The 16,194-nt window shown below is 39.0% G+C and overlaps 1 protein-coding gene across 1 annotated transcript; it reads right to left on the bottom strand.

Annotated features, from left to right (window-relative positions):
- Positions 1–4,940: 4,940 nt before the first annotated feature.
- On the bottom strand, positions 4,941–16,194 carry dctn5.S (dynactin subunit 5 S homeolog). The gene is made up of 6 exons (NM_001093018.1): positions 16,129–16,194; positions 12,359–12,427; positions 10,705–10,823; positions 7,120–7,231; positions 6,860–6,962; positions 4,941–5,352 (listed from the first exon to the last, which is right to left on the bottom strand). The coding sequence occupies exons 1-6, from the start codon at positions 16,174–16,176 to the stop codon at positions 5,255–5,257; spliced, it is 549 nt and encodes a 182-aa protein (NP_001086487.1). The 5' UTR covers positions 16,177–16,194; the 3' UTR covers positions 4,941–5,254.

The raw sequence follows: 16,194 nt of genomic DNA, 5'->3' as shown, positions 1-16,194 counted from the left end.
CTAAGTGAATGGCCGTTACCAGCCAGTGGTGAATTTGTCTCCAAAGGGCATGGAAAGACTTGACTGCAACACTAATGTTTGTGCAGTGGGGAATAAAATGAGAACAAAACACTTCCCAGTGAAAGGATAAGGCAGCGCTTTCAGGAAAGGTGACCACTGAGCCTGCCTATTTATAGGCCGTTGGTTATTCATCCATTTAACCTGAATCCATTTATATTCATGAGGCTTCTTCTCAGCAATACAAACCTCGCAAGTGTCACAAAGTAACCAGAGATGGGATAATGAAGACCGCTGAGCTCAGGAACACTTGCATAGGTACCGGAGAGGTGCGTCACCTTGTCCCCACTTATGATGTAGTCTTAGTGTGCCCCGGGAGTGTATGTATTGTGGAACATTACCAGGGAGTAGCTCCCACGTCATCAGCAGTGATGTACCATCTACTGGAAATAGTATATCTTATACATTATATCCTATATACAAGATAATGAATGTCACCATGAACTTCTGGGACTATATTAATTCATGATGATATTAAGCAGTGCAATCAGGTAATGGAGACCTCAAATATCCTTTTAAGTAGTCCAAATTCACAGTTCCGGCAGGTAATTACATATACGCAGAACAGCTACTAAAGAAACACTTTAAGGCGGCCATGTATGGAGCGATCACAGAGAGTACTGTACGGGCCCACCTATGTTATGGCCACTTTTGTATTGTAGTAGAATATTACCTTGTTGTCGTTGCACTAACACAACGTGTTAGCCCTGCGCTTAAAGGAATTGTTCAGTATAAAAATAAAAACTGGGTAAATAGATAGGCTGTGCAAAATAAAAAATGTTTCTAATATAGTTAGTTAGCCAAAAATGTAATGTATAAAGGCTGTGTAAGTTTCTATATAGTGTATATATATATATATCAATATTAATAATATTATATCAATATTAATAATATACCTCAACCCACTTACTAGGGTTTCTGGTTCTTTTGAGCAAGCAGACAATGAATCCACACCAATGAGCGTATAGTAAAGTGATGTATTGTAAAATAAATCAATTGATTGTTCTACATAAATCATTACACTTACTAAACAAAAATTACTATATTTACAGTTACACATTACACAAGTCTACATAGTTGTTACCAAAAAAACAGGGGAATAGAGTTCGGCTTCATCTCTGCCTTCCCCTCTGGTCTTCATTCCTCACATGTCTTGTCCCAGGCTCCTCTGGCTTCTCCAGCTCTCTAGCTGCCTCCTCTCAGCTGCCCAGCTCCCTCTCCCCTGCCCAGCCCCTTCACATGTCTGCTCGTGTTCTTTTATCCTGCGTTCTCACCTTCCCCCGCAGGAACCCTCCCAATTGCTAAGATGCTGTGATAAACCCCCAACTTGCCTACATCCTGTTGAGCAAGTTTTCTCACATACACAATCAGTTTTATGGTCCCCACAGCAAACATAGACCTTAGTAGTCACAGGAAAACCTTTGTTATGATAATCAGGGCTTCATGTAAGTTCCCTGAACAACCGCTTTCATATTAAATAACAAAATCAAGATGGCAATTTCTTACAGCTGGAGTGACTGGATGTGTAACATAATAGCCAGAACACTACTTCCTGCTTTTCAGCTTTCTTGGTTTCCACGGATTGGTTACCAGCAAGTAACTTGAGGTTGGGCACATGGGTCATAACTGTTGCTTTTGAATCTGAGCTGAATTCTGAGGATCAATTGCAAACTCACTAAACAGTTAAGTTCCATGTGGACCCCCCCTTATAGTAGCTGACTAACTCAGAGTTAGAGACCTTATAAAAAAGCAGGAAGTAATGTTCTGGCTATTATGTTACACATCCAGTCACTCCAGCCTTTATACATTACATTTTTGCCTAACTAACTATATTAGAAACATTTTTTATTTTGCACAGCCTTTCTATTTACCCAGTTTTTAATTTTACACCGAACTGTTCCTTTAAGCTGATGGACCAGTGGATCACTAGTCTGATCTCTTCCCTTATGGCCTTAAATTTTGATGGTGAAGAACTGCCATTCATAGATGTTTTTTTTACTCACCTTGGCATTATTGTACGAAAGGATGGTGGCACTGAAGATGACCTCATAACCAACGTATGGAAGTCCAAGCATTACAGAATTAACACCAAACTGTGCCTGTACCAGAATTGTGTGGTGTCAAGACTGCTTTATGGCTCAGAGTGCTGGCAAATGACATATTGCCTTAGCCAAGCTGTCAGCATTACAGACTTCCTATAGTCCTGTTACTTACAAAAATGCACATCTTCAAGTCCATCTTAGACAATGTGGATGGATTTCTTAGGGTCAGGGCACACACTCAGATTCGGGGAAATTAGTCGCCCTGCGACAAATCTCCTCTTCTTCGGGGCGACTAATCTCCCCAAACTGCCTCCCCGCGGGCTAGAATGAAAATCGCCGGCTGGATGGCGTTTTCCGAAGTCGCCCGGTTCGGAAAACAAAGCGCTCAGAGTGCCATCACGCCAGAGATTCACATTCTAGCCTGCGGGAGGCAGTTTGGGGAGATTATTCGCCCTGAAGAAGAGGAGATTTGTCGCCGGGCAACTAATCTCCCCGGATCTGAGCGTGTGCCCAGACCCTTATGCTAAGGAAGAATGGGGGGGGGGGGTTACCCTTAATGCCCCGTTTGTGAATTTAAACCACTAGCAGGCTTCATGAACCATAGCTGAAAACAATATCATTGTGTGCATGATCAATCTGTGGCCAGAAAAGCAAAACAAAAAAACCATAAGGCTGACAGTTACTGATAAGAACATTGTGTCAATGTGGTGCCTCACACTCCCACACAGGGAAATAATTGATAAGGTATAAATCATCTCCAGGTAAAGCACTTTTTTTATTCTGTGCTGGGAAGGACTCCGTGTGTCTGGAAAATATGCAAATGCCAGCATCATTGCAGAGAAATGGCTTGTAATCTATTCCCACCATATTCCTGGAAGCCCTTTGAAAATGCTAACCCCCAGGACTAGTTAATATTCAAGGTGTAAGAAAGTTCCATCATGGAGTGCAATACACTGCTGCCTTTTATGATCAGGAAAGAAAAGAGATAAAGGCCATCTTAAAGGGGAACTATAGAGAAAATGAAAATTTTTCATAATGAAGCAAGAAACATTATAAATACAATCAATTAGTCTTCACTATTCCTCTCTCAGCATCTGTTTCTTCATTCTGTCTTCATTCAGCAGTTGGGTGTCAGATGAATGATCCAATATATCTTATAGGGGGGGGCTTCATTTCCTAGCAGATGTATTCGAGCTCACTCAAGTAACTGATTCCTGTACAAACAAAATCTAACAAAATATCTGCATTTTGCACAAATTCTGCATGTAGAGAGACATGATGTCTGGTGATTTTAATAGAGTGAGCTCTAATACATCTTCTAGGCAAAAGGAGTTCCCCTAAAAGATATATTGGATCATTCATCTGAAACCCAACTCCTGAATGAAGACAGAATGAAGAGAAAAAGATGCTGAGAGAGGGATGGTGAAGGTAAACTTGATTATTTCAGAAACAGTACTGAATATTTAATTGTATTTAGTTTCTTATTTCAGTATGCTGAAGCGAATATTACATTTTCATTTTTGAGATAGTTCTCCTTTAAAATATTGTGCTACGTGTTTTAGCTATTCATCAAATAAGCCAATTCAAGTGACTTTACTCAGATTCGGCCTAGTTGTGCTTCTGTGTGTTCAGTGTTATAGAAATACCCAGTGACTAGGGACAATGGAATAGTATCGCTTTAGTGCTGAGTGTTAGCCTGCAAAACAAAACACAGTAGGAAATATCAACAGGCAACAGAAAACATAGGGCCTTTGGCAACTTACCTTGGGTCCCTTCCTGCTGTCAGCAATAATAAGCGTTGCTTCTGGTCTCCCCCAAAAACCAGTTATTGCCACATTATTCTTGTGGTGTGGGCCGGCTAATGGGCCAGCAATGGAGATCCCATGACACCACTAAGGCTAATGCAGCCAAGTCTACTATGATAACCTACACTTCCATTTAGTGAAAACAGAGCTGCACACATTGTTCCCCAGTGGGTGAGTAGAAGCTGACACTCACCTACCTTCGGCCACAATGCAGTCATAACGCCTCCCGGCAGTGCACCTTTGAAGACTTTCTTGCAGCATTTTAGGCTGTCTGGCCCCGGTTTGAATCTGAGCATAGCCAGTCTTTGTTGCACAACCTATAAGTAGGGTTGCCACTGGGCCAGTATTTTACTGGCCGGGACGGTATTTTACTGGCCGGGCCGGTAAAAATGACGGTTGATCCCAATGTTATGAATAGGGAAAAAAGATAAATATATATTAAGGCGGGTATTTTTTTCCAGAAAAGGTGGCAACCCTACCTATAAGCAGCCTCTTTCCACCCATAATAGAGATATTACACCATTCACAATAAAAATAACAACAGCACACTGTCTGGCTTATATAAACAAATATGAGTGTTCCTGAACTACAAGTCTTAGCATACCCTTACATATTATCAAGGGTAAAAGCATGCTGGAGGCTGTAGTGCAACATTATTAGGACTGGACTTTTAAAGCAATACTGCTTGATATACCCAACACCCCTACTTATTATATAAGGATTCTCCAATGGAACCTACCTGCTCTTTTATTTGTTGGTTCTTGCAATTGTCAATGGAGGGATTGAACATTACATCTAAGCAGCACTATATCCATTCCTCTGCTGCTATGGCACAATCAGATGTTAGATAACCATCTAGCGTGGGATAACTATAAGACAAACATCAGAGAAATGTAGGGAAGGAATATGCACCCTTTAAAAGCAAAGTAATGGACATAGTTAATGTTTAGAAGAAGATGCAACAGAAAAGCTGGAAACCAGAAAGTAAGAGCATCTCACCCGGGTATAAAAAAAACAAAAGGATCAGTGTCAGTTGTATAGTGAATGCAATTATTTTTTTAATGAAAAGTGCAGCAAAGGCAATGCTAGGAGGGCAGTGGAGCATTGCACATGGGTTTCCTAAGGCTGGGAGAAGCATAACATATGTCCCAGCTCTTCGGGTTCAATACAGTTCATAACCGAGTCACAAATAGTTGAGAGGAAGGGCATTAATAAATACATAGTGTTACATAGCTGCAGGGAGACCATTTCATACATTGTTAATCAATTGGATGCACATAACATAGATATATATATATATATATATATATATATATATTAACAAATTAAAAAAAAAATAGTAAGAGACTTCTAAATCTGTGTCAGGGGGAGGAACTTCTGGTAGTAATTCTTGGTCACGTCGATCATGAGGTCTTGAGTGCATTCTGGGAGTTCTCCAGAAAACAGACCTAATGAAACGGAGAAGAAAATCAGTCAGAAAAAATGAGATGAGCCCAAACTTGCCTATTACATCCCCTAGCCTTTTTATTGTGTTATAACCCCCCAACATGATAAGAGGAGCAAGGACCAAATGGTCTGAGGGGAGGGAAATAAAACAAACAATCCAGTAAATAGAACTTTCTCAGCAAGAAAAACTCTCTAGGTCTTTTCAGAGCCCATAAAGAGAGAGATACCATAAAACTACATTAGTATATTCCACCATACTTATTACTGCTTTACTCCATGAGCTGGTATTACTGGGCGAGAAAAGAGACACTAAAGGGGCAGATTTAGAGAAAATTTGAATTCTGAATTCTCAAATTTTTTAATGGTCAAATTCGACTAGGGAATGATTAAAATTCAATTAGAGTTTTTAAAAAAATTTTAATTAGATTTTCGAGATTTATCATACACTGGCCCTTTAAGAATTCAAATTCGACTATTCGCCACCTAAAACCTGCCGAATTTATGCTTGATTTTATTTATGATCAATTTGGCGTTGTTTGCAGCTTTCCTGACATTCAAATTTTTTGCACAGAAAAAAACTCGAATCGAATTTCGGGTTGATCCTATTTTCCCGACTTTGCAAAATTCTATTTTTTTTTTTATTACATTTGATTGATTTCAAGTTCATGGGAGTTTTAAAAAACTCCCATGAATCGAAATTCGATCTGCCTCCCCCAAGGCCCATTTTTCAAAGTCCAAATTTCTGTAAAATACTCCGACCAAATCAGCACTCGTTTTTTCCTCTTATTTATCAATACAATTTCCCGACAATTTTTAAAAAAACCCGATAAAAATCGTGAAAACAGTGAATTGTTTCTGATTTTTCCCTGAAAACCACAAAATCTTTGGATTATTGCATGAAATCCAATCAAGATATCTTGGGGACTTCTCCCATTAACTTATATGTAACCTTGGCAGGTCCGAGATACCGGATTTTTGGATTCAGACTTGGGGTACAATAAATCCCGAAAAATTTACATTTTTTTCACTAAAAATTTGGATTTTATAGTAAAAAAAACAAAAACTAGGGATTCACCGAATCCAGGATTTGGTTCGGGTTTCTGCCTTTTTCAGCAGGATTCAGATTCGGTCGTTTCCTTCTGCCCGTTGGAACCAAATTTGCATATGCAAATTAGGGGGGAGGAGAGAAATCGAGTGACTTTTTGTCCCAAAACAAGGAAGTAAAAAATGTTTTCCCCTTCCCGCCCCTGATTTGCCTATGCAAATTAGGATTTGGAATCTTTCGCAAAGGATTCAGTGGTTCAGACGAATCCAAAATAGTGGATTTGGTGCATCCCTTTGGTGCATTCAGAGTTTAGTAAATAACCCTCTATGGGTAAGCAAGAATTTACTTATGAAACAATTTGGCCAATAACATGCAGTAAAGCATCACGTGTTGTGTTCCATTTGTTCAGTCGCTCTATAATGCACTGGTATCCCACATATCAGCTATTTAATGTATTAACTTACCCGGACATCCTGCAAACATGGTGAAGGGAGGAACGACGGTTTCTGGTGGTAACACGGTATTGTCCAGAATCTTACAGCAATCTTTTAAGACACATCTACGGCCCTGCAATAAGAAATCATTTCAGACAAATGTAACGATAGTGTTGATGAGAGATCCAAACGTAAATGGCTCAGGGAGGCTCTTAAGATGCCAATAACCCAACATTTATCAATTGCAATTAAACACCCAATGCAACTTTTCTTTTTTGCACTAAACTCACAATCACGCAATTCTTTCCGATGTGCACATACGAGCCAATCTGCGCTGCATTCACCACACAGTCCTCTTCGATGAAGACGTGGTCACCGATGTGTAAAGGGAAAAATGCCACACTGCAATAAACAAAGAGAAAGAAAAGTCGACTAAATGTACAATATTAAGCCATGGGCAAAGCAGGTTGCATGTCCTTAGCCTGATAATTATATGTTGCAAACAGTGGGCTCACATATGAAATGTGACCTCGGTGACAGAATGCTCTAGTCTAAGGGACCCCAACTTTTTTTTATACCCGAGTCACGTTTAAATGTATAATGTGTCAGGAAGCTACACAAGTATGAAAGAAACAGTTCCTGGTGATTTCCAAATAAGAGCTGTGAATGGTATTTGGAAGCCCCATGTGCCCTGCCCACCTGCAGGAGGCTCTGTTTGACTCTACACACATCTTTATGCCTTAAAGCCAATAGTTTAAAGGGACACTGTCATGGGAAAAAAAATTGTTTTATTTGTTTCTGAAATCTGACATGGGACTAGACATATTGTCAGTTTCACAGCTGCCCCCAGTCATGTGACTTGTGCTCTGATAAACTTCGGTCACTCTTTACTGCTAAGCTGCAAGTTGAAGTGATATCACCCCCAGCAGCCTAACAACAGAACAATGGGAAGGTAAACAGATAACAGCTCCCTGGCACAAGATAACAGCTGCCTGGTAGATCTAAGAACAGCACTCAATAGTAAAATCCAGGTCCCACTGAGACACATTCAGTTACATTGAGTAGGAGAAACAACAGCCTGCCAGAAAGCAGTTCCATCCTAAAGTGCTGGCTCTTTCTGAAAGCACATGACCAGGCAAAATGAACGGAGATGCACCTACACACCAATATTACAACTAAAAAAAATACACTTGCTGGTTCAGGAATTAAATTTTATATTGTAGAGTGAATTATTTACAGTGTAAACAGTGTCATTTAGAAATACTGTAAAAACTACATCATAAAAATCTGATAAAGCTTACTTGGTTAACATTTCCTTCTCCTTTAAGAACTTTTAAACTAATATGTGCTCCATCAATCAGTGGCTATTTGCAACCCTAGAGCTGCCTATGGTGAGGTTTTGTCCTCTTGGTTAAAACCATAACAAGAAAGTAGACACTCCTAAAGGGTCTCAGGCAACAAGGATTATATTTTGATGATTATGTCCCTTTAACACATGACGACTGATTTATAAAACCCCAGTATTATGTCATGTGTATTAATATCACATGAATCTGCTGTACAGCATGATTTCTCAGCACATGTACAATCCAACCCAGATTAGCTCCCCAGTATAATTATCCGGACAAAGGATCTTCATTTCCAGCCCACTTACTCCAAGAACATTTTTTTGTCTGATTGTACCAGAACATATAACAAAATGACAACATTTTAGCTCCACATAAATAAGCTGGGCCTTGCAACATGCACTTATTTGTTACATAAAAAAACTCATTGAAGAGCAGGCTATAATATCAGCAATTACGGCAAGCTGCACCAGCACCAAGATTTACATAATGTAACTTGAATACTAGGGCAGCAGGTGTCCAAGAACAGATTACACTATTAGGTGTTTGGTTATAAAACAAATTGCATGGTATAACTTTAACCCAATGATTCCCAAAATGTGGGGGCTGCTAGATAAGTTGGAGAGGTGGCTAGCCTAAAGATCAGGTAGGGTGAGATTTGGGGACTATTACTAATTGCTCTACTAGATATTGGGAATCTGGTAGCCCAGCTTGAAGATAGGGTGAGTTTTGGGTTAAAATAATTTTGCTGTCCTAGACCTTTAAAGAGAGACTTGAACCCAAAAGGTCCTACAATTGTTGCTTGAACTCAAAAGGTCCTACAATCGTTGCTTGAACTCAAAAGGTCCTACAATCATTGCTTGAACTCAAAAGGTCCTACAATCGTTGCTTGAACTCAAAAGGTCCTACAATCGTTGCATGAACTCAAAAGGTCCTTCAATCGTTGCTTGAACTCAAAATGTCCTACAATCGTTGCTTGAACTCAAAATGTCCTACAATCGTTGCATGAACTCAAAAGGTCCTACAATAGTTGCTTGAATTCAAAAGGTCCTACAATAATTGCTTGAACTCAAAAGGTCCTACAATCGTTGCTTGAACTCAAAAGGTCCTACAATCATTGCTTGAACTCAAAAGGTCCTACAATCGTTGCTTGAACTCAAAAGGTCCTACAATCGTTGCATGAACTCAAAAGGTCCTTCAATCGTTGCTTGAACTCAAAATGTCCTACAATCGTTGCTTGAACTCAAAATGTCCTACAATCGTTGCATGAACTCAAAAGGTCCTACAATAGTTGCTTGAATTCAAAAGGTCCTACAATAGTTGCTTGAATTCAAAAGGTCCTACAATCGTTGCTTGAACTCAAAAGGTCCTACAATCGTTGCTTGAATTCAAAAGGTCCTACAATCGTTGCTTGAACTCAAAAGGTCCTACAATCGTTGCTTGAACTCAAAAGGTCCTACAATCGTTGCTTGAACTCAAAAGGTCCTACAATCATTGCTTGAACTCAAAATGTCCTACAATCTTTGCATGAACTCAGAATGTCTTACAATAGTTGCTTGAACTCATTAGGTCCTACAATCCTTGCTTGAACTCAAAGGGTCCTACAATCGTTGCTTGAACCTCAAAAGGTCCTACAATCGTTGCTTGAAATCAAAAGGTCCTACAATCGTTGCTTGAACTCAAAGGGTCCTACAATCGTTGCTTGAACCTCAAAAGGTCCTACATTCGTTGCTTGAACTCAAAAGGTCCTACAATCGTTGCTTGAATTTAAAAGGTCCTACAATCGTTGCTTGAATTTAAAAGGTCCTGCAATTGTTGCTTGAACTCAAAAGGTCCTACAATCTTTGCTTGAACTCAAAATGTCCTACAATCGTTGCATGAACTCAGAATGTCTTACAATAGTTGCTTGAACTCATTAGGTCCTACAATCCTTGCTTGAACTCAAAGGGTCCTACAATCGTTGCTTGAACCTCAAAAGGTCCTACATTCGTTGCTTGAACTCAAAAGGTCCTACAATCGTTGCTTGAATTTAAAAGGTCCTACAATCGTTGCTTGAATTTAAAAGGTCCTGCAATTGTTGCTTGAACTCAAAAGGTCCTACAATCTTTGCTTGAACTCAAAAGGTCCTACAATCTTTGCTTAAACTCAAAATGTCCTACAATCTCATGGCAAAAGGATTACTTAAATTTTTGGCATATTGCACATTTTTTTGGCAAGTGCCCATTTTAACACATTTGCTGCCAAATGGGCACTTACTCATAGGCTCATGAGAAAGTGCCTATTTGGCATGAAAATTGTTAGGTTGTAGATGTCCTAATAAAGATTTTTTTACTTTTGTAACTAATTTTGCTACTGCATTACTATTATTTTGTCTCCTCTTATCTATATTGTAATTTTGAACAGGCAAGAATGAGGCAGTAATTCCCATGGAAGAGGTGGGCTTGCTGTATTTAAGGTGTGGCAAGGCATGCATATTGGGACTCATTATGGCCACTGTAATTATGGCTACTCAGATTACAGATAACTCACCCTTTGCTAAACTTCTTAAAGGGAGGCCTGATCACACTGCGGCTTTTGATGACACAGTGACGTCCCACTCGAACATTGGCCAAATCGCCCCGTATAATACAGTCGTTCATAACGATTGTCTGCAAGAGAAGAAGAAAATGTCACAGTTTGTTTGGGAGAACCTGGAACACACATGTCTATAGTCTATCAACCAAACTGCTGGTTCTCCATCTCTATGTACTACTGTACTACATGTTACTGATAAGCAATTTGCGGCACACCATGTCAACTAAAATTCCCAGCAAATGTGTTTAATTACCTTGGAACCAGAGCATAGTGAATATTGTTATAGCATGCTGGAATCCTCTAGTGGCCAAACAGAGGTATAACTATGTAACTAAATATTCCCAAAGCATGCTTATAAGTTAAAAAATAAAAGAACTACAAGTTTATTACATATTATAAAAAGTCAAACAATCCCCTCATGGTGCCTAACACGTTTCATGCTTACCTAGCACTTAGTCATAGGCAATCTCTGAACTTTTTATAATATGTAATAAACTTGTATTTTGTAACTTATAAGCATGCTTTGGGAATATTTTTTAAGTTACATAAAATCCCCAGCAATCTTATACCAGCTCAACTGAATGAGGAATGCTGGGAATTGTAGTTTGGGTCTGCTACTTGTATAGTGACTTTATCTAAATCAATATACTCAGCTACTCTGCTTTACTCAACACTAAACACAGTCTTCAGACACAAGCATTATTTTTATAGAATACTGTCCCTTTAATATAGACTGTCCAGTTGTCTCTGTAACCTACACCCTGGCTTTCCCTACTATCCTTTGGTAGGATAACAGGATGCTCATGGACCATTGACCTATCACCGCATCCTATCACTTACCACTCATCCCTTCCTGATATATATTACCAGGGGTCACATTAAAGGCCTAATTACTATTTTGTATGCCAGGCTACAGCAAGATGTACACTGTAATAATTTGGAAGGGCTACATCACAAATGGGAATCTGATGCGGCCACTGTCCTGGACAAGGAGTGTCAAGAAGTGCAAGAATCAGTCCTACTAGTATTCCCTAACTACAGGCTACTCGTAATCCAACTATACATTGTGCACAGAACCTATTACACCCCAGCCAGACTTCAACACATTAATGCAGACATCCCAGACCTCTGTACTAGATGTGCTCTAGACAAAGGGACTTTTATTCACATCATGTGGAGTTGCAGCAAGATTACCTCGTACTGGAAGAAAATCATAGATACCTGGGGTTACTCTACTTACACTGTATCTGTTCGCTGCAACTTGAAATAATTACCATATATCAAAATATAAACTAAGCTTCAGTAATATTTACTTTGCCTCCTCATCATCACTATTGTAACACTAAACATATCCTATATTGTCAATGACTTGCTGAACTGTGATATACTTTATCTTTTGTTCTTTAATAAACTACCTGAATTTAAATGTTTATGGTTCTACAGCCCATCTGCACAATGGGAGATGTCAGGGGCCAGTGTTGTTTTGTTGCTGAGTCCCTGTTACAAGTGACAGAATTGCTATAACCCTTACACAAATGTCCCAAAATGTCTCCATAGCAGTGATTTCACCACAAGAGCTTTGTTAGGAACCAGGGGTCCTATTACCTACCTTTCCATTTAGTACAATGTTCTGGCTGCCGCACAGGACAGACTGACGGCTCACTTTATTCCCGGATGCCTGGCGAAAAATACAAAGTTTATATGGCTTGTAACTGCACCCATAATGCACTTGCACCCATACAGGCACTGTATATTATTATTTTCATCCTACTATTTACATAGCACTGGCATATTCCTTAAGACTTTAAAGAGATTCTACATCATTCATATTAGTCCCTGCCCCAGGGGAGTCTCAATGCAACTTTCATATAACTCACAGATCAGATCACAGATATCTATCTATCTATCTATATAAATATATATATATATATATATCTATATATATATATCTATATATATATATATAAAAAACAGTGGAGTATGACACATCTTCCACACATTCAGCTGTTGTATAAAACTACTCCCAGAATCCTCCGCTAGAACCTGTATCTGGCAACAGCCTTAAAGTATCAGGCTTGATATTAATGCAATACTTTGTTCATAAATCTGCTCTAGGGTGGAAGACTCTGCCCTATTTCTTCAAAACACTAATATCTGCAATGCACCACATTAAAGTGAAAATGTACCCCAGCTATCAGTTAGGGATGCACCGAATCCAGGATTTGATTCGGTATTCGGACATTTTCAGGAGGATTTGTATGAATCCTTGTGCCTGGCTGAACTGAATCCTTAAAATCATGTGACTTTTTGTCAAAAAACAAGGAAGTAAAAAAATGTTTAGCCGGGCTCTCTTTTTCCCTCCTCCTCACTGATTTGCATATGCAAATTAGGCTTTAAATTCGGTATTCGGCCGAATCTTTCACAAAGGATTCGGGGGTTCGGCCAAATACAAAATAGTGGATTCGGTGCATCCCTATTATATATTTAGTTTCACAATAAATAGTCAGTATACATCTATACTGGTGTAGTGGATTCTGTATAGGGATTCTTGTTTATCTGCAGAGTTTATAGATTAATTGTGCCAATGATAAAGTGCCATTTCTGCACAGAATATTAAAGCACACGTAAACCTTTAAAACAAGTCAATATAAAATTGATCAGAGTGCTATTCTATGCACTTTTGCAATTTACATTCATTATTTATTTTCTTCTTTTCCCAAGATTAAGGGATACATGTACTGTTAATGTGAATGAATTTTGTTACAACAGCACCACCTGCTGGTCAGTTTCCCACCAGTCTGACCACCAAGTAGTCAAGGAAGTTGTCAGGAGAAAGAAAGAGGCTGCTCTGATGTTCTTCTGCTTAGGAAAGATTTGAGAAAGGTTTCTAATTTTTTTCCTAAGCAGAAGAACATCAGAGCAGACTCTTTCTTTCTCCGGAATGAATTCCACATCTAGAGGACTGCAGGCTGGACACCCCAGAATTCAACCGACTAAAGCAGAGCAGATGTGAGCAACCTGTGAACTTAAGATGCCCTAAAAGGGGTTGTTCATCTTTCCGTTAACTTTTAGTATGATGTAGAGAGTGATATTCTGAGACAATTTGCAATTGGGTTTCATTTTTTATTATTTGTGGCGTTTGAGTTATTTAGCTTTTTATTCAGCAGCTCTCCAGTTTGCAATTTCAGCAATCTGCTTGTTAGGGTCCAAATTCCCCTAGCAACCATGGATTGATTTGAATAAGAGACTGGAATATGAATAGGAGAGGCCTAGGAATAAACAGTAACAATAAATCTGTAGCCTTACAGAACATATATTTTTATATGGGGTTGGTGACCCATTTGAAATCTACAAAGGGTCAAAAGAAAAAGGCAAATCATTACAAAATTATAAAACATAAATAATGAAGACCAATTGAAATGCTGCTGAGAACTGGCCATTCTATAACATACTAAAAGTTAACTTCAAGGTGACTCACCCCTTTAAAGAGGATATTCACCTTTGATATAACTTTTAGGGGCAGAGTTATCAAGAGTAGAGTTTTTTTGAACTCCCGTAACTTTGAAATTGGAATAAAAAAAAAAAAGTTTTTGGAATAAAAAAAAAACAATTATTTAAAAAATCAAAGGGTTTTTTTTGCTGGTAAATAGGCTGTATTCGATCGTTCAAATCGAACGAAGATCGTATTCGATCGAATTCGATTTGAAGTATTTAAAAAAAAAAAACTTTTTTCAAAGTCCACCAATTGATTCCAAGTAGGTTCTAGGAGGTCCCCCATAGGCTAAAACAGCAGTTCGGCAGGTTATAGATGGCGAACAGTTGAAGAGATAGTACATGATAAATTTCGATATTCAAATTTTCTTCAAATTCAAATCAATTTTTGACTATTCCATAATCGAGGTACACAAAAATAGCTTGAAATTCCAAATTTTTTTACTTCGAATTTTCAATTCGACCCTTGATAAATCTGCTTAGTATGATAGAGAATGATATTCTGAGACAATTTGCATTTGGTTTTCATTTTCTATTATTTGTGGGTTTTTATTAAGTTATTTAGCTTTTCATTCAGTAGTTCTTACATTTGCATTTTAAGCAATCGGGTTGCTAGGGTCCAAATTCCCCTAGCAACCATGCATCAATCTGAACACGACACTGGAATATGAATAGGAGAGGGTCTGTATAGAAAGAGGAGTAATAAAAAGTAGCAATAACGATACATTTGTAGCCTTACAGAGCATTTGCTTTTTAGAAGGGGTCAGCGACCCGCATTTGAAAGCTGCAAAGAGTCAGAAGAAAAGGGCAAATAATTATAAGCCTATAAAACATAAATAATGAAGACCAATTGAAAAGTTGCTTAGAACTGGGCATTCTACAACATAATAAAAGTTACCTTAAAGGGATACTGTCATGGGAAAACATGCTTTTTTCAAAACGCATCAGTTAATAGCGCTGCTCCAGCAGACTTCTGCATTGAAATCCAATTCTCAAAAGAGCAAACAAATTTTTTTATATTCAATTTTGAAATCTGAAATGGGGCTAGACATTGTCAGTTTCCCAGCTGCCCCAAATAATGTGACTTGTGTCTGCACTTTAGGATGGAATTACTTTCTGACAGGCTGTTATTCCTCCTACTTAATGTAACTGAATGTGTCTCAGTGGGACTTGGCTTTTACTATTGAGTGCTGTTCTTAGATCTACCAGGCAGCTGTTATCTTGTGTTAGGGAGCTGTTATCTGGTTACCTTCCTTGTTCTTTTGTTTGGCTGCTGGGGGGAAAGGGAGAGGTGATATCACTAGCAGTACAGCAGTAAAGAGTGATTGAAGTTTATCAGAGCACAAGTCACATGACTGGGGCAGCTGGGAAATTGACAATATGTCTATCCCCATGTCAGATTTCAAAATTAAATATAAAAAAAATCGGTTTGCTCTTTTGTAAAATGGATTTCAGTGCAGAATTCTGCTGGAGCAGCACACACACACACACACACACACACACACACACACAGTTTGGCTATGCATGGGATTCTGGGATTTGTAGAACTAACACACACTCTAGACCCACCCATGGGTACTACACACACACACGCACAATCTGACCGGGGAAGGGGCGGGACGTGGCATTGCAGTGAAGTTGCGAAATATAATGTAGTGTAACTGTAACACATCTGTTCATAGGACTCCGGTTTAGCGACAAAATCACTTCCCCCATCTCCATCCGGGATACAGGGGATCCTGCTCATATCCCCTCCTCCTCCCAGCCGTACTGTGCCGAGTCCTGGGCGGAAAGAACAAGCACAGCCAGGATACAGAGTGACACCTCTCAGCACTCACACTATCCATTGCCATATAACGAGGCGACTGAATGACAACTGTTACTTACGGTCTCTATATACTCCGACTTGTTATACAGCAGCTCACTCAGCTCCATGGTCCCTTCACTCCGGCG

Source organism: Xenopus laevis, chromosome 9_10S (assembly GCF_017654675.1).
Source record: "Xenopus laevis strain J_2021 chromosome 9_10S, Xenopus_laevis_v10.1, whole genome shotgun sequence".
NCBI classification, from domain to species: domain Eukaryota; kingdom Metazoa; phylum Chordata; class Amphibia; order Anura; family Pipidae; genus Xenopus; species Xenopus laevis.
Note: the sequence above shows the minus strand (reverse complement) of the source record. Positions and strands in the feature narration are given on the sequence as shown.

Coding starts and splice junctions, on each gene's coding strand:
- dctn5.S (NM_001093018.1), bottom strand. CDS start 16,176: ATGGAGCTGAGTGAGCTGCTGTATAACAAGTCGGAGTATATAGAGACC. Junction 10,824..12,358: donor ACATTGTACTAAATGGAAAG/GTAGGTAATAGG, acceptor CTTCTCTTGCAG/ACAATCGTTATGAACGACTG. Junction 6,963..7,119: donor TCGGAAAGAATTGCGTGATT/GTGAGTTTAGTG, acceptor TTCTTATTGCAG/GGCCGTAGATGTGTCTTAAA.